Below are 27,022 nucleotides of genomic sequence, written 5' to 3' on the forward strand. Positions count from 1 at the left end.
AACCAGTGCTTGATTTCCAAAAATAATGGAAATACATGAAAGCAAGCAATAACTGCAGTGCATGCACATCCACAACAGTCAACACATGCTGTGTTGTGTGTGTGCAGCAGCACACACACACACAACACAGCATGTGCTGACTGTTGTCGATGTGCATGCACTGCAGTTATTGCTTGCTTTCATGTATTTCCATCATTTTTGGAAATCAAGCACTGGTTAATTGGTAGTCTAGTGTTAGCTAGTTCTGTCGTATTCCGTTCCTGTTTATACCTTTAGTCCTTCTGCTAAAAGAATGCAGTAGCACAATCTTACATCTACTTGGCCGGCTAGACTTCCAGTACTGTAATAACGTAAGCTGGATTCAATGTTTTCGCTGTTTCTGGCTGCCATTCATTGTTTCTGTTGGTTGTGTTGTAATGCATGCAAGATATGTGCCACTATCTAGATCTCTTATTAAACCACTAAAAACGCGTTTGTCTTTCGTGGCCTGTGATGCGCCCAGTTAAACATGGGTTATAAGGTGAGATGATGTTAGCACTTTGGTTACATGTTCGGTGAAGCAATTCAGGTATCGCTTGGCCTCTGTCAAGCCAGTCTTGGACTTGCTGATGTTAGCCCCTGTCAGGGGGTGTTCCTCCAGAAACTGTTCCAGCTTGCTTACACCAATGAAGGAACTGGCCATGGCCTCTGCGCGACAGCGGTTTGCAGTTTAGAAGTGTATGCTGCCCAGGATCGATACAATGTCTTGAATTTAATCCTGGGGTTTTACGTGCAGAAACTACGATTTGGTTATGAGGCACGCCGTAGCGGGGGACTCTGGATTGATTTTGACCACGCACCAATGAACCTTTAACGGGCCCCCAATACAGGGGCCTTTTTGCATTTCGCCATGATCGAAAGGCGGCCGCCGCGGTCGGGATATTTACCCGCGACCTCGTGAGTCGACATCTTGAGCACGTTTCTATCATTAGCAACTCATCAACACGATACAAAGGCTCCTTCAAGAATGAACTGCAGTACAGTTGCGTGCTGGACGTGATTGTTAAAATTTTAGTCGATGGTAACCTAGGATGCAGTGTAAAATACACTTTTGTTCAACTTAAAGTGAATCTGTATATATGCACTAGCTATTGCGTGGGAAGGTGAAGAGGGCGTGACCTCAAGTGGTTCAATTTTATTCAATTCAGATAAGAATCGCCGGAACAGGTGTCATTGTAATCATTCCATGTTAGATCACATAACACAGGTAAGCCATTCAAAACGCCGCTACGTACGATAGTGTGTGGCAATTTTTCTTTATCTTCAACGGGATTTTATTAACACCAAAAGCGCAAAGGCGCTGAGCAACTTCACGCTACAGGGAATGGCATCCCATGTTTCGCTTTGAGTCGCCGTTGAGGAAGCGAACATCGACCCAGGGGCGCTATTCTGGACATTCCGCCATTTTCTTCGGTGCGTGACGTAGGCGCGACGCAAACAAAATGGCGCCGGTGGCCCAGTTTTGCTAACGTAACGTGACGCCAACTTGACGTTTTGCCTAAGAAACTGAAATGAAGGCACTGAATGTAGCGTTATCGGTAAAGCAAAACAGTTTTCCTCCGCAGTAAAAATAAAGCAGCTATCTCAAAGCGTATGATTATTCCGTCGAAAACGCTTCTCGCTTCCGTCGTCTGCTGCGTACAAGCCGTCGTCTGCTTCAATAGCTGGTATGCGTGTCCCTGGAAAATGGAATGAGTCATCGCATGTTGGCGCCAACGCGCTTGTTTTCTTTCTTGAGACAACATACGCGACCTATCAGTGGTGATGCGCGCACGTTCTAGGTCACGTTATCGCTATTTCGTGAAACGCAAGTGACTCAGCCCGACTCGGCTGGCTCAGAAACGGCCGAATATCACCGATAGCGTTGCGGGCGCCAAAGATAACCACTAGCGCGACGCAAGCGCCGGCGCTGCCATCTCTTGTTCATTTCGCTAGTTACTCGCACCGCGGGAGGAAACTTCAAGGCGCCATCTTGCGTACATTTCTTTTTATAAATTAGAAAGAGGCCGTTGTCATAACGTCTGATTGTGCGAAAAGGCATTAATCTCGATTGTAATAGAAATGCAGCAGTGAAAAGTGGACAACATTGCTGAAAGTTTGCTATATTCAACCAATATTATTTCGTATAAACGCGTTCTTTTCAAAAACGATGGCCCCAAACACAAATGCCAACACCACCCGAGAGCGATGCAAATACTATGAGCACGCGTTATGAACAAAAGATTTTCGTGGCGCCAAACGACGGGGAAAATGTGGCGATACGCATTCATCTCGGCTGCCATTGCATATGGCTGCTCATTAGCATAATTCGCGCGGCTCGTCGCAGCAAAAATTATGGCGGAAAATCTCAGCAATGGCGGCCCAGTGCAACGTCACGCATCGTCAAACTGACGATTACGAAACAGCCCTTCCTGTGACGCTCCTCACAAGATATTCCTTCAGCCAATCAGCAAGCTGGCATGGCGCATATCTTGAATCGCCACCACATATTCGCGCAATTGCAGATACATTGCACTGGCTTCTGCACGCTACCGCTCACATTCTTTTTGAAGCGCTAACATCACAATATATCTGCCAAGGACCAAAAAAATGTATTAGTCCATAAAATTTGCAGCTCCACGTCACGTTTCGTCATCTTGATGAAAACGCAAAATGACATTTCGCAAAACTTCCGTTTCCCGGCAAAAATTTCAAGGCACGTGAGCTCGCCACAGCCAATAAGAGATTAAACATGTCGGATAATGGCGGCTGTGCAGCCGCCATGCGTGTCAGAATAGAGCCCCAGCTGCCCTGCGCGGCTGTGCCAACTTGCCAAAAGAGCAGGCCAGAAAAAAAATTTGGATATAGTTTAGGCTCATAAACTTGCAAAAATAATCGCAAATAAAGGCTGAACTATTAAAATTTAGTTTCTCACGCCTTGATAATATTTTTAATTGTTTATCAAATGTTAGCGATGTCATTTCATTTCGCCTTTTCTTTTAGCTGTTTCTGCAATCACATGTTTCGTTCCTTTTCTCTACGACCTGCTCCACGCTGCTACTATGCTGCCACTCTCGGCCGGCGGACCGGCAAGTTTCTCCTTGTGTTCTCACAAAATGTGCAGTTTTTCTGAACTTGAACCCTTGCGAGCACTTGTGATTGTATAGCTTTTTTAAAGCTAATTGCGCCGCTCTTAGCCTGCGTTGTTGTTAATTTTGTGACGCTCGTTAAAACTATGCGGAGCGCTTGGACCACGACCGGCTTGCCGGTCGTGGCTTGGACTAGCGCCGTGGAAAACTCTCCGTGTTTTTCACTGGCTATCCCGTTTGAACAATTCTAATAGTAAATGTAAGTTTACACAGATGGTTAGGCAATTCATGCGCGTTGATAAACGCGTGTTAGTTGACGTTAGTGAAAATGTGTGTGTGCGAAAGCGCGAAGTGTGGTCTTGTTGCACGTACCTGCTTTTGAACTATGCGCGATCGTCGCATGTGGGCATTTACTAGTTTGGGTGCCACTTGAGCGTTCTCGTGTGTTCCGTGTTATTTCCGCGTGTACTTTGCCTTGGCCGGATTGTTAAATGGTAGGTAGGGCGCGCCGCTTCGCTGCCAAGTTTTAAGACTCCGTTGTTCAGACCTTGACGTGCGGTCTGGTAATCCTGGGAATTTAATGTCGCGCTTTTTAAATACTCGACGCGTGTTACCCCTAGACGAGATTAACTGATAGATCTTTTCGACAGTTTGTCGACGATCGCTGCGGCGCCGTTGTCAGATTGGCATTGCGAAGGAGTCAGTTGCACTTGAAATGCGAAAAGATCGCAAAACGATTGCATCGTCGAAACCCGCTGTCTTGGAAATTGACCGAAACGCGGCATTACGTAGAGGTAGCCCCAGTTTGTTTCGTCGACAAGCCTAAGTGCGTCTTGGGCTTGCGGCTAAGTTTAACGTATGCAGGATTGGCTGAATGGATGGATGTTATAAGCGTCCCCTTTGGAACGGGCGGTGGGTTGGGTCATTAAACTCTTGCTATTATACTGCCTAATGTCCTACCTAGGTTAAAAAAAAAGGGAGGGGGGGACTCTCGATGAATTCCCATAACCGACTTTTCTGACCCCCTATTGTGAACTTTGATTTTGTATGTCTCCGTTTTTTGTCGTTTCCATACTTTTTTTCCACCAATCTTCCAATCGCCTCTTACTAATCTCTGTTGCGGACGTGTCTACTTTCATCATACTTAGCACTTGTCTGTACGCCATCTGTCAATAGTGTCAGGCCATTTTGACCTGAAGCAATTCTTGTGACGTAAGTGATAACGTTACCTGTGATATTCCGTTTCAATATCCAGTTTCGGTATCCTCACAGAGGGGCTACCTTACATTTCTTGCAGTGTAAATGTGCAGTACACACATCATGTTGACTATGGTAATGACCATCATACGAATTCGTCTTGTTATGCCAATAGTCTTTTCTATGTTACTCAGGGCTTATTTTTTCCTCACAGGGGGGATTCCTTGCATTCTTGCAGTGTAAGCATGCGCTACACACATTCTTCAATCCTTGACGGCCACAGAGCTGTCTCGACTCGAGCTTAGAGCTAATAAGCTACCCATCCGTGTTATCCAAGGGGGTACATGGATGTTTGCATTGTCTGTTCCCTTTGTGCCCTGGCTTTTAGGCCTCACGCCATAGGTCTTTTCTTGCCGCCCCGTCGAAGCAATACCACACTACTGCTTATTTTCTTCACCTCTTCAGCGTTTTCCATCGGATCCGCCTTCGGGCAACGGCATATTTCTAGCAGATTTGTTTTAAGCCTCGCAAGTGGCGCAGTGGTCGTAACCTAACCAGGTACAATCTTCTGCTGAAGATAATCCACCGCCTAATGCCACCTGTGTTCTCAGTTTGGATAAAACGAGCGACTGGTTTAGGCAACAGACGTGTTCATGTCTGTCCTCGAGAGTTGTGAGCATGGCCGGTTTCGAATGCATGGCAATAGGGGGCACGTGCCATCCGAACGTTATACAAGTTCTGCCTCTTTACTGACCCCAGCCAAGAGGACAGCAAAAGGCACTGGTCACTAGGGGTGTGAGCTGGAGTACGGGAAGCGGAGACGTCAATGTGGCAAGCCGCTATGGACCAAAAGTCTAGCCCGGCCCTGTATAGAGCCCACAAGACAACCATCTCTGTGGAGTGGCTGTACGACAACAGTGTTGGCAGTGCCCTTTTGTTTGAGACCCTTGTGGGAACACTGCACACTAAGGTGTATAGACGCCGCTTCGACCAGTCAGTGTACGACGGTGCAGTGCAGGGCATGCGAGGATGACGAGGACAGCATTGAAAACATTGTGCTTTTGTCAACCAGATGGCACCACACTTCCCAAGGCACTTGGTTTTGTGGAAGCGCGTTATAGCTATGACAAAAACATGCACCCCCTAGTAGGGACTTCAATCACGAAGGCAAGACTTCTATAGTGGTGGTCAGGGGGGCAGTGAACAAGGGGCATACATATTGTTCGGACAACTGATGTAAAGTTTCTTTTTTATCTTTTTTTGGTCAAGGCACCATGATGTGCCCACCTGATGCAAAGGGAAAGGCCACGATGATCATTTAGCTTAGCAGTGTACTACAAAGCAGCCTGAAGGAACACCTGTTGTCCCCTCGCAGGTGACTCAGGATTTTGGAAACTCAGAGTACACCGCGGCCAGCCGCATCCCAAAACTTGGCAACAAAAGAGGGATTGTTAGCATGCGTGTCGCTGCTGTCTTGAGCAGACGGCGTCGACAACATGCTGCAGAACCAGCACATTAAGCTTCACTAGAAGTGGTATGGCTATAGGCACGACCACCATGATGGCTTCACAAGTGGCTTGGGTGGAAGCTGCACGGGGATACTGTTAAGGCCAAGATGCTCACTAAGAACTGCTACTTGGAGAAAGCCCAGACAAAGAAAATGCTGAGCATGCTTACGGAGAAGCTGACAAAGCAGTGAGGACCTGAGGCAGCGGCACAGGGTGCAGTTCCGGTCTACCTGCTGGACCGTGAGAACCAGTCGAGGGCTAAGATCTTGTCAAACATGATCAAGCAGAAAAGGAAAGAATAGGTCGACAAGTGGGATATGCCCATTCTGAAATTTCATGGCATAGGAGACTGAGGCGTTCTGGGTGATAACACAGGCAAAAGGAAGGAAAAAGGCATGGAGGCGCATGGTGACCAGACATTCATTTGGGAAGGGATTCATGCGTAAGCCTCTGAAGTTTGAGTGGTTCATCAGAATAATGGCACGATGTCTCAAGAAGGCTCATGTGGTGCACCCGGAGCTGAAAGTCACCTTCTGCCTGCCAATCAATCGGCGTGAAGAACCTGAGCTCGCCGCTCTACTCGCAGCTGGGGGGGGAATCACGAAGGGAACTCTGTTCAAACTTATGTTGAATTCCAATGGCGGAGTCAGAGCAGCCGACGGACTCTGCGAGCGAGCACTCGAATCTGGCATAGAGCAACGCCTCCAAATCTGCGAGTGGAACACAACCTGCACCGCCGGAGCAAGGCGGAAGCGAAACTTCTTTCGCGAAGTTACCCAGGATACCTTGCACGTTGTCATTTCCTTCCGCTGTTTGTTCCCAGCACCACCGCACCGGTTACTTGTCTCTTCAGCGCCGTTCACCTGTTGTTTTTTTAAAAGTGCGAAATGGATATCTCGCTAAGCGTACAGCAGCTTTTGCTTCCTCGCGAGTCGTGACCGGTGGCGCCCCCCCAGCAGACAAACGTGGTAAAGGAAATACGTCACGCAGAGTTCCGGTCCACTTCGCCGATTTTGGCGGAGCAGCTTTTTCTGCTCCACGGAGTGACTCCCGCTCTGAATCCACTCAGACTCTCTCATTGGAACACCTTACTCCCGCCCTCACTCTGTCATTGGAACAAGCTTGCTCCGACACGAGCAGAAAAACTTGCTCCGACTCCGCCATTGGAATTCAACATTAATGTCAGTGAACCAACTCTCGTTATGCAGGGTGGCAAAGTGATGTGGGGAAAGTATGCGCAGGTGAGCAACAACACCGAGAATGATGGTTTTAGAAGGACATCAATGCTGCGCTTCTTGTGTGAATAAAACGAAGCTTTTTCTTTCCCTTTCCCTTTCAATTGTTTCACTTTCATAGCTTGAAACTGTCCAGTTGTTCCTTTTGTAGGACTTCCATTCTTTATGGGAACACTCCCAGCTTCAACATTTCAAGGCCACTGTGTACATGACCAGAGCTCATTCAAGGCTGTGCAGAAAGGGTGCTTGAGTGCCCTGCCAGCAGAGGATGCTTGTCCTCCAAAGCATTGCAGCACCGTGAATTTTAACTGGTGCCCCACCGTGTGACAGCAGCTCCGGTAATATGCAGTGACCTGATAACATTGAAGGTTGCTATTAGATCTCTTGCGTTGACTTTGTTTGCACTGTCTTAGCATTATTATTTTTTTCCTTGTCGCAGGTTGCCATGCAGATCTTGGTGAAAACTCTCACTGGCAAGAGCATCACCCTAGAGGTGCGTGTACCTGCCATTGCTTCCTGCAAAAGTTCTAATCATCTTGTCTGTGATGAACCATGTCCCACTCATACACACTTACCTGGTGATAAGCGCAAAACACCGAATCACTATATGCAAATTCTGATCGCTTGTCAGCAGTGTTCGATAACCTGTAAAAGACTGTGTAGTGTTTGACTCCCTGTGCTTTTTCCCCCACCTCATTCCTAGGTCGAGCCAAGTGATACCCTTGAAAATGTGAAGGCGAAAATCCAGAACAAGGAAGGTGAGTTCTGGATGTAAATAGGTTGACATGCTACTTCCACAACTGAGGCTGTTAATGAGACTAGAGGTGCTCACAAACGATATGACATTTCTCGCTGTTTTCTAGTAAGACAGTGCTGTCGTCCATGGTCACATATTAAGGGAATGTGGGGTATGTTAGGCACAATGGGCAGACAAATTGTGAACTGTGTGTGTTTCGCTTACGGCTTCAGTGAAAATTGCTAAGCCGTAGCCTTTGGTCTGTTTAAAGGAGTTATGAGAAACCCTTAAGAATGTGCTCTATATGTGAAATTTGCTGAAAATTTGAATTGTGTTATATGGGTTTCAAAATAATTGCTAAGTATTGATCTTCACTAATTAGAAACATTGTAAACATTTGCCGAACCCTTGGGTTTACCCTTATTTTCATTTGGTGTAAAGGGTTTATAGGTGGTTTCTCCAATGTCCTCAGTGAATGAAACAAGGCAACTTGTTTATGTTTGCTGAATCTAATGATCAGTTAATGGGTGATGCGTAGGCAAATTTGGGGCCTTTGCAATTAAGTACATATGCAAGTGCTCTGGTTTGTTGCGAGTCTGTCTTAAAAGAGGCACAGAATTTAGCTGGTTCCCCTGGCAGAAATACAAATGCCACCGATACCATATATTGAGAAAATGGGGAGAATGCTACGGCAAACCACTTTGCAAAGTTAGGTGGTGCCTGTGGATCAAGTGCAGCTTTCACGGAGGAAAAAAAAAAATCTGGTACAAGGGTTCATAAGTGTCATACTGCCGTGTTCAGCTAAGCTTGCCCATGTCCCCTCTTTTACTCCAAGTTTGTATTTCATGAAAATGGGGGCTTTGTTGATGAAACTTCAGCGTTCCTGGCCAAATTACGAGCATTGCAAGTAACTGCTGAACGCTGTTATTTTTTTCTTGTCTTAGTGCAATATACAATGTATGTAATAGGCTTCCATGGTTTCTTTGGTGCACTAAACAAAGCACCATTCTTTTTCTTTAGTTAGAGACATCTTGGGTAATGTGCAGGCAGGCCTGGTTCAAAATTAGTTCACTAATTATGACATAAGCAGTAAATTATTGTATGCGAGCAATTTGGTGTTGCAGGTGTGTTTTACGAATGCGAAGGAGCCAACCTGTTACAGCCTCCAGCACAACTCGTATTCATTGATAGATATAGAAATTGGCTGTGCTTCTCTTCTGCCTCACCTGGAATGGAACGTCATCAATGAACTTTGTGGAAGTGAACACATCCCTGTAACTTATTAACACCGTATACAACCCTCCCAATATTCCTCAATGGAAATTAGCATGGGCTTACAAGGGAGCATGTTAAAAAATTAACTTATTTAACACGCAATGTTATAAATGATTTTAGTATAGACAATGATCATCATCATCAGCCTGGTTACGCCCACTGCAGGGCAAAGGCCTCTCCTGTACTTCTCGAACTTGCCCGGTCATGTACTAATTGCAACCATGTTGTCCCAGCAAACTGCTCAATCTCATCCGCCCACCAAACGTTCTGCCACCCCCTGCTATGCTTCCCTTCCCTTGGAATCCAGTCCGTAACCCTTAATGACCATCGGTCATCTTCCCTCTTCATTACATGTCCTACCCATGCCTGTTTCATTTTCTTGATTTCCACTAAGATGTCATTAACTCGCATTTGTTCCCTCACCCAATCTGCTCTTTTCTTATCCCTTAACGTTACACCCATCATTCTTCTTTCCATAGCTCATTGCGTTGTCCTCAATTTAAGCAGAACCCTTTTCGTAAGCCTCCAGGTTTCTACCTGATACGTGAGTACTGGTAAGACATAGCTGTTATGCACTTTTCTCTTGAGGGATAGTGGCAACCTGCTGTTCATTATCTGAGAATGCCTGCCAAACACACCCCAGCCCATTCTTATTCTTCGGATTATTTCAGTCTCATGATCCGGATTTGCGGTCACTACCTGCCCTAAGTAGACGTATTCCCTTACCACTTCCAGTGCCTCGCTAGCTATCATAAACTGCTGTTCTGAGACTGTTAAAGATGACTTTTTCTGCAGATTAATTTCCAGACCCACCCTTCTGCTTTGCCTCTCCAGGTCAGTGAGCATGCATTGCATTTGGTCCCATGAGTTACTAAGCAAAGCAATATTATCAGCAAATCACAAGTTACTAAGGTTTCTCCATTAATTCTAATCCCCAATTCACCCCAATCCAGGTCTCTGAATCCCTCCTGTAAACATGCTGTGATTAGCATTGGAGAGATCGTATCTCCCTGCCTGACGCCTTTCTTTATTGGGATTTTGTTGCTTTCTTTATGGAGCACTACGGTGGCTGTGGAGCCGCTATAGATATCTTTCAGTATTTTTACATACGGCTCATCTACACCCTGATTCCGTAATGCCTCCATGACTGCTGAGGTTTCGACTGAATCAAATGCTTTCTCGTAATCAATGAAAGCTATATATAAGCTTTGGTTATATTCTGCACATTTCTCTATCACCTGATCGATAGCGTGAATATGGTCTATTGTTGAGTAGCCTTTACGGAATCCGGCCTGGTCCTTTGGTTGAGAGAAGTCTAAGGTGTTCCTGATTCTATTTGCAATTACCTTAGTAAATACTTTGTAGGCAACGGACAGTAAGCTGATCGGTCTATAATTTTTCAAGTCTTTGGCGTTCCCTTTCTTATGGATTAGGATTATGTTAGCGTTCTTCCAAGATTTCGATACGCTCGAAGTCATGAGCCTTTGCGTATACAGGGTGGCCAGTTTTTCTAGAACAATCTGGCCACCATCCTTCAACAAATTTGCTATTACCTGATCCTCCCCAGCTGCCTTCCCCCTTTGCATAGCTCCCAAGGCTTTCTTTACTTCTTCCGGCATTACTTGTGGGATTTCAAATTCCTCTAGACTATTCTCTCTTGCATTATCGTCGTAGGTGCCGCTGGTACTGTATAAATCTCCATAGAACTCCACAACCACTTGAACGATCTCATCCATATTAGTAATGATATTGCCGGCTTTGTCTCTTAACGCGTACATTTGTTTCTTGCCTATTCCTGGTCACCGGGATCAGGCCACACTCCAGGCATGTTTATGCAATTTTATCAACATGCGGATTTTTCTTTTTAATCCGGTGGAAAATCGCGCGGCACTGGGATTCGAACCACAATCCTCTTGCACGCGAGGCGGATGTTCTACCTCTACGCCACCGCTGCCTTCCCTTCTTACTTTATGTACGAAAGTGCAAAGCCACTGGCAGTGCTTGTGGGACACATAAATAAACTACACTTGATTAAGCCAGTTAGGTTTTGGCCCTCCGCTTCGAAAACACAACAAACTGATGTCCTATTTTGTCATCTTAGAATAGGACACATATGGTACTCATATTTTATATTGACTGGTAATGAACCTTCAACCTGTGGTAGATGTGGGAAGCTCACCGTCCTCCACGTCCTTGTGGAGTGTCGGGAAGCCGAAAGAGAGACAAAGGAACTTTTTCCTTTAGCACACAACTATTGTGTCCCTCTCCACCCCACTATGTTTCTTGGTGAAGAACTGCTTCATAATATCAAAGCTGCCCTAGGTTTCTTGAACGATATGGTCTTTCATGCTAATATTCCAATAGTTTCGTAGCACATTCTCTCTCCAGAGGATGCCACTGTAATAGTAGTCTGTATAGCACATGCCTTCAGGTCCTTGTGCTTCAAGGGCTATGTTAAGGCAGTAATGCTTTTTGAAAATTTTTTGCCTCTGACAAATTTTAGTATGTCGTGCTTCTTTCACAATGTCTTTTTCGTGTCCTTGGCACACTTCATAGTCGTCGCCATAATTTTATTACATGTAGCCTTTACGCACTTTACGACGATAGTCTTTTAGGCCCCTTTACAGACCAGTCACATCATTGCTTGTACCGTATATACTCGAATCTAGGCCGGGCCCAATTCAAAGCTGACCCCCAAATGTCAGAAGCCAGCAAAAAATTAAACTTACCTCTAAGTTAGGTCGAACAAAAAAGTGAGGAGAGTGTTCACAAAATGAAAACGGCATTTATTTAGTATGAACATGCCAAGCTCACTCTACGTTATCATCGCTGCTAGCCTCATAGCTATAGCTCAGACCACATACAGCCCAGCCCACATATAACGAACTTGATCGTCACGTGGCATTTGTTCGTTGTATCTAAAGTTCGCACTAAGTGGACCACTTATAATACGGGAAAAAAGAGCATGCGAGACGAAAGTTCACTTTATTTTTGAAAAAAGTCCGTGATGCATGTCTGTTTCTTCAAAGCTGATCGCATCACTGCCGTTTCTAATTTTTCCAGCGCGGTAATATGTTCATCGCCAAGGCCGCTGCTGCACACGAGTTCCTTAAGCGACGCGATGTAACCGATCACGGTTGAAGCGTTCACAGCAACCGGCGGTAGAGCAGCATCCTCGTCATCGTCCTTGTCGGTCTCTGGGCAGTCAGGAAGGGCTCGCACTTCACGCACAATAGCTTCGTCAGTGCATGGCTCCGCAATGTCGGCGTCGTCAGCAGAAACGAAATCGTCCCAGGCAACGTCAGGTCCGGCCAGCTGCGTGTGAACGACGCGTTGCCACAAGTCCTCATGCGACCGGCCTTCCAGTGGGTGATCTATGTCGTCCTCGGTGCCTGGGCCCATAAAACGCGCCTTGCGGAAGCAATTTTCTATGCACTCCGCGGTGAGTTCCATCCACGCCGCTTTCAACATGTCCACGGCGGCAAGCAAGCTGATGCGAACTGGCATGGCAGCATCAATCGCGATCAACAAGCGTTAAATGACGCGCCGCCGGTAGCACACCTTGAACGCATGAATGATGCCCATATCCAGCGGCTGAATTTGGCAGGTTGCATTGGGAAGCAAGAAGAGCACTGTCACCGCACTCAAGGAAGGCTGCACATGGTGCGCCGCACAGTTATCCAGCACGAGCAGGACGTTCCTGTTTTTTGCGTGCCATGTCGCGGTCGAAGTCGACAAGCCACTCGGCAAATAAGTCACGACCCATCCAGGCTTTTGTATTGTTCCTGTAGCGTACGGGCACGTAGCTTCCAAAGCATCGCGGCTTACGTGACTTGCCAATGACAAAAGGCAGCCGCCGGTCACTGCCGTCCATATTGACACGCAGAAGAACGGTTATGCGCAACTTGCTGTTCTTCCCTCCTGCGCACTTGTCGCCTTTCAAGGCATGCGTTTTAGATGGCAACATCTGATAAAACAACGCAGTCTCGTCGGCATTGTAAACGTCCCGTGGAGCATAGCTCGTGATTGTTGGGAGGTTGTCGGAAAGCCACGCATCGACATCCTCGTTCACAGACGCGGCCCCGCCGACGACCGCCTTGAAAACAATTCCGTGGCGAGCCTTAAACCGGTGGAGCCATCCATTGCCTGGGCTGAAATCGGGAAAGTCCAAAAGGAAGGCGAAGTCTTTAGCCTTGGAGAGCATCAGCGGTCCACTGATCGGAACGTTGCGAGACCGCGCGTCAGCGAACCACTTCAGCAGTGCGTCCTCAACGTCCGCGTAGGTCGCCTTCCGAAGGCGCTTTCTAGTCGTCGGGTCGGCATTCACGGTAGCACCAAGAATCTTTTCCTTGCCCTTAGCAACGGTTGAAATGGTCGATTTCGACAGTCCGTACTTCTTGACCAGTTCACAGTTTTTTGCACCTTGAGCAAGTTCATTAACAATGGCCATCTTCGTTACGATGTCGACAGCTTTCCTTTTAGCACCTGAAGAGGTCGGTGTACAGTCCTCCATCGCACCAGGTGCAAGTCAAGCCCTTGGGCTCGCACGCTGAGGCAGCCTTCAGCTCCCCGATCTGGGAAAGACACGGATGCGGCAACGATGTCAATGCAGTGCCATCGCACAGAAAGAATTGACGGCGCAAGGCCCTCACCGCGGGGTGACAACGGAGCAACAAATGGAGAACCGGTTTGGGCCGGTAGAGCAGACGCCTGACTTTTCGAATTGGCCGAAGCAGATCACGTGGATGCATCACAGCGACGCGGGCGGCGCCACTTTCTCTTTCGCCACCGCGCGCGCGCGCTTTTTCTTTTCTTACATTATTTTACCTGCAAAGGAGCGCCGGGGGACGCTTTGTGCGCTCTGTGTTCGCGTCGTGTCAGGGGAACACAAAATTCGTCTGCCGCTGGTTCGCAGTCCAGCAAAACCGTACCAAACACCGCCAGCTCGGTCAACTACAGGGGCCCGACAGCTTTGCGTTCGCTCTAACCGAGTGTTGAGGCCACAGCAGATCGTTCTATGTGAGACACTGTGCCATTGCCCCAATATATATTTTGACGGCAGCACCGCCCTCGTTCGTACTAAGCGAGCGTTCGTTATATCTGCTGCTGTTATAAGTGGGCTGGACTGTACACAGTTGGGGATGCGCGCAAGCTCACACCTGCGCGCCCATGCGTACACAGACCGTGAGGTGCGGCTCGCATGCATAGAAATGCAGCGCAATCTTGAACAGCTCCTCTCTGTTATCGCATGCTTATTTTCCTTATCATTGTCATTACCTCGCCCCAGCACACAAAAAAAATCCCCTGTTGCCCCTTCCAACGAGGGACGTTTTTTCTTTTATCAATGCCTCTGTGGCTAGCACAACTTTTTATTTGAAAGCGGCACTATAGTAGCATCGCCCATTTGGTGCCATTACGATAATGACACACTATGGGCCACGCTGCACGCCAATAACGACACAGGTCAAAATAGCAACTTCGCTCGTGTACTTCAGTTGGCTACTGGTGCAGCTAATAGTGGCTGCGATACTGACTTTTCTAGCTAGCACTAGCTATGCACCATATTTATCATTTTCAATTACAAACTGGCACATTTTTTAAAATCCTCGAATCTAAGCTGACCCTGGAGTTTGGTGTACGATTATTTGAAAAAACCTGTTGGCTTAGATTCAAATAAATACAGTAATTCATCCCTTCACTTCGAACCCATTACCACTAACCTGGCGCCCTTTGGTAAATACTAGGCCCTTGTGCCACGAAACACTGTATTCATCATCAACATTGAAGGTTGCTATTGGATCTTTTGTTTTGAGTTTCCACTGTCTTATCATTATTATTCTATTTTTTTTCCTTGTCGCAGGTTGCCGAGCGGATCTTTGTGAAAACTGTCACTGGCAAGACCATCACCTTAGAGGTGTGTGTACCTGCCGTTGCTCCCTGCAAAAGTTTTAATCATCTTCTCTGTGATGAATCATGTACCACACATACGCACTTACCTGGTGATAAATGCAAAACACCGAATCACTATATGCAACTTCTGATCGCTTGACGGCAGTGCTCCATAACCTGTAAAAGACTGCGTAGTCTTGTGACCTCCTGTGCTTTTTTTTTTCCCACCTCATTCCTAGGTCGAGTCAAGTGATACCATCAAAAATGTGAAGGCGAAAAGGCAGGACAAGGAGGGTGAGTTCTGGATGTAAATAGGTTGACATGCTACTTCCACAACGAGGCTGTTAATGAGACTGGAGGTGCTCACAAACGATATGACATTGCTCGCTGTTTTCTAGTAAGACTGTGCCATCGACCATAGTCACATATCAAGAGAATGTGTAGTATGTTGGGGACTATGAGCAGACAAATTATTAACTGTATATGTTTCACTTACGGCTTCAGTGAAAACTTCTAAGCCGTAGCCTTTGGTCTGTTTTTAAAGGAGTTATGAGAAACCTTTAAGAATGTGCTCTATATGTGACATTTCCTAAAAGTTTGGAGTATGTCGTGTGTGTTTCAAAATAATTGCTAATTACTGAACTTCACTATTTAGAAGCATTGCAAACATTTACTGAACCCTTGGTTTTTCCTTATTTTCATGTGGCTTTAAGGGTTTATAGGTGGTTTCTCCGATGTCTTCAATGAATTAAACAAGGCAACTTGTTCATGTCTGCTGAATGTAATGATCAGTTAATGGGTGATGTGTAGGCAAATTTGGGGCCTTTGCAATTAAGTACATATGCAGGTGCTCTGGTTTGTTGCGAGTCTGTCTTACAAGAGGCACAGAATTTAGCTGGTTCCCCTGGAAGAAATACAAATGCCACCGATACCATATATTGAGAAAATGGGGGAGAATGCTACGGCAAACCACTTTGCAAAGTTAGGTGCCTGTGGATAAAGTGCAGCTTTCACGGAGGAAAAAAAAAAGATCTGGTACAAAGGTTCATAAGTGTCGTACTGCCGTGTTCAGCTAAGCTTGCCCATGTCACCTCTTTTACTCCAAGTTTATCTTTCATGAAAATGGAGGCTTTGTTGATGAAACTTCAGCATTCCTGGTCAAATTACGAGCATTGCAAGTAACTACTGAATGCTGTTATTCTTTTTCTTGTCTTAATGCGTTATACGACGTCCGTAGTAGGTTTCCATGGTGTCTTTGGTGCACCAAACAAAGCACCGTTTTTTTTTTTTCTTTAGTTAGAGACATTTTGGGTAATGTGCAGGCAGGCCTGGTTCAAAATTAGTTCGCTAATTACGACATAAGCAGTAAATTATTGTATGCGAGCAATTTGGTGTTGCAGGTATGTTGTACTAATGCGAAGGAGCCAACCTGCTACTGCGTCCAGCAAAACTAGTGTTCATTGATAGATATAGAAATTGGCCGTGCTTCTCATCTGCCTCGCCTGGAATGGAACATCATCAATGAACTTTGTGGAAGTGAACACGGCCGTGTAACACGGCATGACAACCCTCCTGATATTCCTAGATGGAAATTAGCATCGGCTTACAGGGAGCATTTTAAATAATTAAGTTATTTAACATGCAATTTTACAAATGATCTTAGTGTAGATGATGCTGTCGCCTAATTTGCCACTTTTATTATTGATGCAGCTGAAAAGCTTATCCCAAAAACAAATGGTGGTTTACTTAAAAGACGTGTTCCCTCGTGGAACGTAGATTGTAATGAAGGGTGAAAGAGGCAGAATAAGGCATGGGGCTTATTGTGTAGATCGCCAAATGCAGAAAAATCTCATTCAATATAAATACATAAAATCGCAGCGAAGGCGGATGCGCGTCAGGCAAAGAAAGAAAGCTGGGTGAGGTTCCTCTCGGGTATAAGTTCATGCACACAGGTGGCGAAAGCGTGGAATGGCCTAAGGCTAAAAGGTCAGCAAATCCATCCGTTCCTTCTGTTGAACGGCCAAGGGAATTCTTAGAAGAGGAAGCAGACGCCCTAGGGGAGCGATTTGAGCATGTGTCAAGGTCAGTCTACTACTTGCAGTCCTTCATGAAGTACAGACAAATAGAAGCATGTAAGGTATTTGTGTGTAAATCAACACAATATGCACCATATAACTGTCCTTTCAGTATTGCCAAGCTGAAAGCTGCCTTGATCACATGCAAGTGCTCTGTACTGGGACCTGATAGAATAATGTATGACATGATTAAAACAAGTACACACTGATACACAACGGATGCTACTCACACTTTTCAACACTTATTTGGGCTGCTGGATATCTTCCAACCGCATGGAAAGAAGCGATTGTGGTCCCCGTTTTGGAACAAACTAAAGATCCTTCGGCGGCGACGGCAAGTTACCGCTCAATAGCTCTCGCAAGTTGCCGTTGTAAGATCTTTGAGAAAACTATGAATCGGCGACTTGTACATTTCCCTGAACTGAAAAAAATGCTTGATCCCTATTGGTGTAGGTTCAGAGAAGGGCACTCTACAACCGATTATCTTGGTGTGCATTGAAGGAAATATCCGTGATGCATTTGTACACAAACGATCTTACTTATCCGTATTCCTTGATACGGAGAAGGTGTACGACACAACGTCGCGCTACGGAATATTGAGAGACTTGTCGAGAATGGGCATCAGTGTCAATATGCTAAACCTGATAGAAAGCAGTTCGTCCAATCGTACCTTCCACATCAAAATCGGCAATGTATTGTTAAGTATATTTATACAGGAAACAGGTGTACCCAAGAAAGGCGTCCTCAGCCGCACACTCTTTATCGTTAAGATGACCACGCTTTGTGCTTCATTAACACCAACCATTCTTTATTCCGTCTACTTGGACAACATTCAAATAGGCTTCAAATCCTGTAACCTCGCAGTGTGTAAGACACAGGTACAGCAGTGCTTGAACAAGGCGTCTAAGTGAGCAAACAAAAATGAATTTAAAGTAAACCCCCACAAGAGTTCTTGTGCTCTTTGTACAAGAGAGTCCTGGTTCCAGATCCTTTTGTAAAACTGTGTGGAGAACAAATACCTGTCAACAAAGAGCACAAATTTCTAGGTATCATACTTGACTTTAAGCTTACTTCCATTCCACACAAAATATCTCAAAGTGAAATGTCTAAAAAGAACGAACTTACTGAAGATATTATCTTCCACATCCTACGGAATCAACAGGAAGTGTTTAATGAATCTTTATAAGAGCCTCCTTCGATCACGATTAGACTATGGCACCGTAGCATACAACTCTGCCTCCCTCCCTGATCGCACTAAAGATGCTGGACCCCATCCATCATCTAGGTGTCTGCCTGGCCACTGGCGCTTTCAGAACAAGCCCTACTGAAAGCTTACATGTAGAATCAAATGAGTGGTCACTCCATCTGCAGAGATAATCCATCAGCATCACATATTTTCTCAAGGTGCGCCCTCTGTTATTGAATATCCGTGTTCTAAAACTGTTCCCAATCTGACGTGCAGTGCACTTTTCGATAATCGACCCTCTGTGAGACAGCCTTTTTCACTGTGTGTGAGGGAGCTTAGCATGGAAATAGATGTCCCACTCTTCGAGCCACGCTATGGGCCATGCCGCACGCCAATAACGGCACAGGTCAATATAGCAACATCGCTCGTGTACTTCAGTTGGCTACTGGCGCAGCTAATAGTGGCTGTGATATTGACTTTTCTAGATAGCACTAGCTATGCACTATCTTTGTCATTTTCAATTACAAACTGGCACATTATTTAAAATCCTCGAATCTAAGCCGACCTGGAGTTCGGTGTATGACTAGGTAGAAAAAAAAAATCTATTGGCCTAGATTCGAATAAGTACGGTAATTCATTGTTTCACTTAGAACTCATTACCACTGACCTGGCGCTCTTTAATTATAGTACTTGGCCCTTGCACCACAAAACACTATATCATCATCATCAACATTGAAGGTTGCTATTGGATCTGTTGTTTTGACTTTGCACCGTCTTAGCATTATCATTCTTTTTTTTTTCCTTGTCGCAGGTTGCCAGGCGGATCTTTGTGAGAACTCTCACTGGCAAGACTATCACCCTAGAGGTGCGTGTACCTGCCGTTGCTCCCTGCAAAAGTTCTAATCATCTTGTCTGTGATGAATCATGTACCACACATACGCACTTAGCTGGTGATAAATGCAAAACACCGAATCACTATATGCAACTTCTGAGCACTTGTCGGCAGTGTTCTATAACCTGCAAAAAACTGGATAGTCTTGTGACCCCTGTGCTTTTTTCTCCCCACCTCATTCCTAGGTCGAGCCAAGTGATACCATCGAAAATGTAAAGGCGAAAATCCAGAACAAGGAAGTTGAGTTCTGCATGTAAAGAAGTGGACATGCTACCTTCACAGTGAGGCTGTTAATGATACTAGGGGTGCTCACAAATGTTACATTTCTCGCTATTTTCTTATAAGAGGATGCCATCGACCATAGTCACATAATTAGTAAATGTGGGGTATGTCTGGGACAATACACCGACAAATTTTGAATGGTGTATGTCTCAATTACAGGTTCAGTGAAAATTGCTAAGCCATAGCCTTTGGCCTGTTTAAGGAAGTTAGAAGAAACCCTTAAAGATGTGCTCTGTATTCTTGAGAGGGTCATAAACTCAAACATTTAGTATTTTCAAGAAATGGTTACTGTATATGTGACATTTAGTGAAAGCTTGAAGTGTGGTATGTGTGTTTCAACATAATTGCTAAATACTGGTCTTCACTAATTAGAAGCATTGCAAACGTTTACCGAATCCTTGGTTTTCCCCTATTATCATGTGGCATAAAGGGTGCATAGGTGGTTTCTCCGATGTCCTCAGTGAATTAAACAAGGCACCTTGTTTATGTTTGCTGAATGTAATGATCAGGTAATGGATGATGTGTAGGCAAAATTTGAAGTGTGTGGGTTAATTTGCGGCATTTGCAATGAATTGCATATGCAGGTGGTCTGGTTTCTTATGGGTGTGTCTTACAAGCGGCGAAGAATTTAGCTGGTTCCCCTGGCAGAACGACAAGATCATTTCTTGCGAAAATGGGGGGAAGGCTACTGCCGATCTCTGCACAAAGTTAGATGCATGTGGGTAAAGTGCAGGTTTTGTGGAAAAAAAAAATCTGATCAAGGGTTCAAGAGTGTCATACAGCATACAACCGCTTTCACATAGGCTTGCCAGTGTCCCCCTTATTTTTTACTCTCAGTTTATATTTTGTGAATATGGGGGCATTGTTAAGTGCATTGTGTGATGAAGCTTCAGTGTTCCTGCTAATTAGGAGTATTGCAAGTAACCACTGCACCCTCTCTTTCTTTTTTCTTGTCCTAAAAGGGGTATGACACCCAATCTTCAATCATAATCTGCATTGTGTGAGGCAATCCTTGTGTGTTCCAAGAACATGTTGCCGAAATTTTAGTGCATTCGAGCTAGCATGTAATTTGTGGTTGAATTGTTTTTTTTATATTACACTCTAACTGCATAACAGTCAAGCAACACTGGCACGCTCGCGAGCCTTGATGTCACAGGCTGCATGCTTGCCGAGCGAGCATGTATGTTCCTGTGAAGAATCGGCGTTTCAGCTGTGCGTGCATGCAGGAAACTTCTGCTTCGTTTGGCATTTAAATGCCAAACGAAGCAGAAGTTTCCTGCATGCATCCTTGCTGCAAGACATCCTTGCTCATCAGCGTGGAGTCCAAAGAAAATACCCGCCGCCTCACCCACAACTTAACGGGGAAGAGGCCGCCGATTGGCGTAAAATACAGACCGGGGTGTTCCCCCATTTAAAATTGCTAAACACCATGTATCCCACTCGTTATAGGGCCAACTGTCCTTGGTGTGGTGGCATACCTACCCTAATGCACATAACCTGGGAGTGCACTAAGCACCCTTATAGGCCAAACACCAGTAGGACAATGGAGCAGTGGGAGGCACAGCTCGCCCGCTCCGATCTGGCAGGACAAAGTCCTTAATTAGCCAGGTCAGGCAGGCGGCAGAGGCCAGTGGGGCCCTGGACTGAGAGGCTCCGACCACCCCTCCTTCAAATCTTTACAATCACAATAAAGTTTCTCTCTCTCTGCTTCGTTTGGCTTGCCATTGGAATTTTTCGACTTGCAGCGGCTGAAACAATGCCACTGCAGCACCTATGCAGCACTGCGGCGGCATTGTTTCAAAAGGCAAACGAAGCAAGGAGTGCTCCGTATTGTTGTTCAGTTTCCCCAAGGAGCCCGTCAAGCGTAAAGTTTGGGAGATGAATGTGGGCAGGAAGGAACTGGCACTCATCTGACGCTTTTGTTTTGTTCTCGGAACGCTTCACGCTAGACGGCTACAGCGATGATTTGCACCTGCTCGCTGAGTTTGGGATACCCGTGAAAAAGCTGAGGTTGCAGCCAGGCGCGACGCCGACTGTGTTCGCGCACCGACCCATCCGGCAGGCAGTGCCCCGGATTATTTTATCGATATTGGGTGCAGTAAAGGAAGTTCAAATAATGTTCATCAAAGCATACATTGTGCTAAATCCTTGCACTGCACACACATGTGTGCTGGATTTTGTTTACATATGCTGCACAGAACTACAGAGGGGAAAAAAGGAACTGGTGGGAACACACGGCAGCTTAACAAAATCGTAGTTTTGTTGAATACAGATCTGAGAGACATGATTGCATGGAATGTGGGCTAGCAAACAATCTACGTGCGTAACAATTTGCATTGTGTGAAGTAGCACCAGACTTTGTCTTCCGTGAACGGCTGGCTAAGCAGTGCTGCACGCATGAAGTAACAACAGTGCGGAAAGGCGTTGGCAGAATTTTGCGCAACACCAATGTCGGCATCTTATGTTGACCACGTTTACTACGCTGTCTTCGTCCATGACCTCCAAGATAAAGGCACGCCAGCTGGCGCGTGCACATCTCCGAGGCCATGTTTCGACACTGAGCTGGTAGCGATGAGGTCGAAGTCAGAATGAGTAGCACCATCGCTGCTTCTGCTGCTCAATGATTCGTCGCTTGCTTCGTTACGCAAAGTTGGCGTTGTAGGAGACGTTGCGCATGATATCTCGAGCAAATACAGCAACAAACGGCAATTATGCTCCGACCTCACGTGGTGCGGTGGCCAATTTTGTAGCAGGCGATGGCTCGGTTGCATGCAGCGCATGACATTACACATGGCTTGGCAATATGGCGGTGGGTGCCGGAGGGCGGGGCTTAGAGCCGGCAAGTTCTAGCTCATATTCCAGCTCACATGTGTAGCCATAATAGACTCCCTACAACAATTTCTCACAAAATATTGCAAAATGGTGGGTGACCGTGTCATACCCCCTTTAATGCATCATACAAGGTTCGTAGTGGGTTTCCGTGGTGCCCTTGGTGAACTAAACTAAGCACCATTTTAAAAAAAAATTTTTAATTAGAGACTGATTTTGGATAATGTGCAGGCCAAGTTCAAGATGCGTTCACTAAGTACAGCATAAACAGTAAATTGATCCTGCTGCCCTGGTTGAACTGCAACAGGAACCACGTATGGCAAGAAAAAAAAAGGGGCAGGTGTGTACACAGTGGCCAGTTTTCTGGTGTATGGACAAAGTACTGCTTTTCTAAGCATTAATTTAAGTTATGAATTTCTCTTACCATTCATATAATGGCACCATTTAAATATATGTGATTTAATTACATGCAACTTAACTTCTTATTGCAACTGTACAAAAGAAACATCTTTGCTGAAAATACGGTTATTCGGCAAGGTCGCAAAAGCCTTGTTTTGTGAGACGTTGCCAGTACACTGCATGTGAACAGAGTTGTTGGGCAGTGGTCGACTAAAGCAAAGGCAAATGAGCTCCCTGCGTCCTACCAGTAATTTGGAATGCTGAGGATACAATATAGGTTCATTTTGTCTGCGTTCTGCTCTGATCACAGTACTCTGGCCTTGCGAATGCATGGGCAATTAACAAACGCAGTTAGTTGTACAAAGGACAAAAGAACTCTGATTTAAAATTGTACTCAACTGAAACGATTAATGTAAAATATGTGCTTGAAAGGCAACCAGTATTTATGCAATGCTGTTCTACAGTTCTTGAGGCTCAGCCACATTTCGAGGCCTTTGCCAGCATTGCATTACAAATTAATGTTCGATCATATGGACTGTGAATTACACCTTATGCAGGTAAGTGTGCTGGTTCACGCATGACCACCACCTTAGAGCCTTTCGTCTTGTGTTTGAGGTATGATAAAACGGTACAGGCGGACATTGGTGTTTCACTGGTGGCATATTAGCTTTGTGTCGAAAACTTCCAATAGGTCCACTGAGGTTAAAAGTAGTCCTTGTAGAAGGAATTTCAGCTATTGGCTTTTGACTATTCCTTTGTGGTTCCTTTTTTCACCCAGCAGCAGGGGTAATTCCCGAATTGTGATGAATGGAGCTTGAGATGTGAAGTCTGCAGCCCATCCGATTTCGCGCAGGCATCCCGCCCGACCAGCAGCGTCTGATCTTCACTGGCAAGCAGCTTGAGGACAGCCGCATGCTGTCTGACTACAACGTCCAGAAAGAGTAGACACCTCACTTGGTGCTGTTGCTGTGCAGTGGAGCAAAGCACAAGAACAAGAAGCTCGTGACGAAAGTCTAGTTGGCTGTGCTGAAATTATGCAAGGTGAGCATGTCGCAGCATCTTGCATGAATGCTACGTTTGTGCTAAGAGAACAAGTCTTCTGGAGTGCCCATCGAAGTATGTCGGGAGGGAGAAACCATTCACATATTCCTCTGTGGCTTGCCAACTTTTAAAGGAAAATCTAAAATCTGCCAACTGTTGGGATGAGCTGTTTGATACGTGTTCAGGTGTGTCCCAAAACTTGGAAAAGACGAATGCTATGTTCATGCTAAGAGAACAAGTCTTCTGGAGTGCCCATCAAAGTATTTCGGGGGGGGAGAAACCATTCACAAATTCCTTTGTGGCTTGCCGACTTTTAAAGGACAACCTAAAATCTGTCAACTGTTGGGATGAGCTGTTTGATATGTATTCGGGTGTGTTCCAAAATTTGGAAAAGCCAATAAGGAGAGAAGGCATAGAAATGCCAGAATCCTGATAGGAACCATATTCTGGGTAAACTACTTTTATCAGACACTGATTGGCTGAGCCCACTTGGCAAAACACTGGTTCCTCCAGGTGGCACAGTATTACAAACCGCATTAACTCCTTCCATCAACATTGAATTCAAACCAAGCTTATCCAAATTTCTTTTACCACACTATTACGAAGAAAGTTTCTCTCGCCATCTGTTTGCGGTGGCAAAACAGCATCTGCACTTGGTCAGGATTGTGGGCAGATGTTGCTAGATACCATAGATTTCCTCACTATATTATTGCCTAGAAGGAAATCTGGCGTGACAGTCTACGGGAGTTTTCTAACAGACGCTGTGCCGTCATGGAAAATAATAGTACATGGGTGTGCGAGGCTTATGTTGGCTGGTGTTGCATGAGGCTTCGTCTAAAACGTGGATATGGCTACACTGATAATGGCATTCTTGTAATAAAATCTTCACAAAAGGTTTTCATTCACCCGTATTACCTCTTTCAGTGACATTTACTCACCTGCAGTGCATAATCAAGTGAATAAAAATAAAAACAGATCACAAACTGTTGCAGAGCGAGCGCGAATCTTGTCTGTTCTCCAACTTTAGCAGCCTGCTAATACTTTTTATGTTGATATAATTTTGCATGCACTCTCAAGTCTTCATAACTAAACAAAACATTTTTTATAATAAACTTAAAACCAATTTTTTTACATGCTGTTTTAGTTGGAAACGAATCATTGTGGCAGATGGAACGGTGCTAGCCAGGCACTTCAAGACGTCCTGCTCTCCAAAAACGATGTCAATCAGAAGTCACAATATGCCAGCGTTTAAATGCATACCACAGAGCGGCAACGTCAGATTTCCCTCCAGGTTATAGAGCCAGAAGCTCTATGCTAGGTACGATTGGGTTGCAGTCTTTAGGCTGTGTGCATGCTCTGTAAGGCACTCATTCACACGTCTCCTCATTTGGGCAACGTAGATGCGTCCACAGGTGTAGGGAATCCTGTACACTACCACACAGGTGCGTGGAAAGTACGCCGACCGTTTATTCGGACCTCACAGGGACTGCGAAAATGTCCGAATAAACAGGTGTCCGTAAAAACAGATTAAGAAAAAAAAATTAATCCTTTATTTCCACGCACTTATTCAGGCTCGGCAGTAGGCTTGGAAGAAATCGTGAATGCGCCGTTGCACGCTGTTCCGTTTACGCGCAATCAGATAAGCCTGAATCTCGGAGAGGGTCGTACGGTCACTATTGGCGGCTGAAAGCACAGTCACTGCTTGTACACGCTCCGCATGCGACGGCAGCGTAGCACATGGTGCGTCATCTTCAGACTCGGAGTCATCGTCCGGCGGTGCAGCAGAAACCTGACGAATGATCTTGCCGTCGTCAAGTTCTGCACATGTCCATACAGCAGTGTCAGCACCTATGAAACTGTCAAATGAGACGGTGTCCGGAATCGATATGCAACCACTGCGCAGGTCTCGGAAAAACATTTTCCGCGTCAGTAGGGAGCACATCGGAAGGCGACAAGTCTTAGGCCTCCCGGAACCCGCTTGCCGGCATTCCCCAGCGCAGTCTGCGCGGGCACTGTTGGCGCCATTAGACCCTTGACGCAATGTTTACGTATGCCGCGTTGGATCACCGAAACCTCGACACAGCACACAAAGCAAACACCACCGTGCCGACACCAGTCGCACAAACGAAAAACGCGGCCTGCTCACAGCGTCTTGGCCGAAGAAACAAATCAGCTGCTGGATTGTCTTGACATGGCTTACTAAGCTGAAACCGGAACTGCTGCTGAGCCACTCTATCTAACCAGGCAGAAACGATGATGATGAGCGGGGATTTCCAGTAGCGCCACTTCGTGGGGCAGCAAGGAAGCTCCGTTCAAAACAAAAATGGCGTTCAGCAAGTCAAACCATGCACCGGTCAGAGTCGGTGCATGGTGCTCTCGACTGAGTTGGCTCAAGGGGTGTCATGAGAAAATCAGACGAGAGGTTGCAAGGTGTCCGAACTTTCGGCAGTTGTTATACATTATGGTCTATGGGGAGAATGGCGGTGCCGCGAGGATGACCGAATAATCGGGCATGTCCGAATTTTTGGAGTCCGGAAAATCGGTCGGCGACTGTACTTGGTGTGCCCGTGCGGGCCACGTGTGTACTGTTGCCACCTTGTAGACACCTGTCTACATTTGCTCACACCTGGTCTAGCTTGTTCTTTCTCTGTAAAAAATAATTACAAATAAGACAACTTCGCTGTCGTACTACCTTTAGTATCTTGAATCCACAGGTTTCGGCTGCCTCCTTTTTCATTCTACTTTCATGTCTTTGAAAAGCTGCTGTGAGTTCACTGTTACCCACTGGGGATACCCTACTTTCTCGAGCCTCTGTACCTGTTCCGTCATGCTTAAATTCATCTGGTGCACGCATGAATTGGTCAAAGCAGCTAGAAGGCACAAGCCAATTGTGCCGTTCTTCACGAGGTTCGTGTGCACAGAACGGTGGGTTAACAATGTTTTCTTAGATGTGGGAATTGCAGATGTGGGAATTGCAGCTGGCCATCATCGGAAATGTTGTGGGGGAACTTCAGGACCATGGGGTCCTTGCTCCCCGAAGTCTTCGCAGACTTCTCGCATCCCTTACAAAAATTTTTATACAAAGTCCATAGACAGTCCATAGACATTTGTCTAAGAAATCTATAGACTGTCTATGGTCATTTCTTTAGACTGGTCTATAGACAGTCTATAGATTTATGGCCGCACACTTTTTATAGACTGGTCTATAAAAAGTCTAAGTTTATAGACTGTCTATAGACATTTCTTTAGACTAGTCTATAGACAGTCTATAGACTTATGGCCGCACACTTTTTATAGACTAGTCTATAAAAAGTCTGAGTCTATAGACTGTCTATACACAGTCTATAGACTGTATGTAGACTTATGGCCAT

The 27,022-nt window shown here is 45.7% G+C and overlaps 1 protein-coding gene and 2 pseudogenes across 3 annotated transcripts in view; 2 read left to right on the forward strand and 1 right to left on the reverse strand.

Moving 5' to 3' along the window:
• Nucleotides 1-27,022, forward strand: part of LOC135912238 (uncharacterized) — a 593,471-nt gene that overhangs the window by 542,161 nt on the left and 24,288 nt on the right. The window contains exons 1-9 of one of the 3 annotated variants that reach the window (XR_011508961.1): nucleotides 3,031-3,107; nucleotides 7,487-7,540; nucleotides 7,751-7,805; nucleotides 14,919-14,972; nucleotides 15,187-15,241; nucleotides 19,020-19,073; nucleotides 19,286-19,381; nucleotides 22,443-22,551; nucleotides 23,464-23,651. Coding sequence is in view for 1 of the 3 variants with exons in the window: in XM_070527155.1 (XP_070383256.1) it covers nucleotides 7,487-7,540; nucleotides 7,751-7,805; nucleotides 14,919-14,972; nucleotides 15,187-15,200 (177 nt within the window). In the remaining 2 variants the exon portion in view is untranslated. Of the gene's footprint in view, nucleotides 1-3,030; nucleotides 3,108-3,133; nucleotides 3,367-7,486; nucleotides 7,541-7,750; nucleotides 7,806-14,918; nucleotides 14,973-15,186; nucleotides 15,242-19,019; nucleotides 19,074-19,285; nucleotides 19,382-22,442; nucleotides 22,552-23,463; nucleotides 23,652-27,022 lie in introns of those variants that run through there. The other 2 variants (XR_011508962.1, XM_070527155.1) reach the window with 2 other exon arrangements.
• Nucleotides 5,801-6,443, forward strand: LOC139050800 (ribosome biogenesis protein NSA2 homolog pseudogene; annotated as a pseudogene).
• On the reverse strand, nucleotides 12,044-13,025 carry LOC139050522 (tigger transposable element-derived protein 6-like; annotated as a pseudogene).

Source organism: Dermacentor albipictus, chromosome 10 (genome assembly GCF_038994185.2).
Source record: "Dermacentor albipictus isolate Rhodes 1998 colony chromosome 10, USDA_Dalb.pri_finalv2, whole genome shotgun sequence".
Taxonomy (NCBI): Eukaryota; Metazoa; Arthropoda; class Arachnida; order Ixodida; family Ixodidae; genus Dermacentor; species Dermacentor albipictus.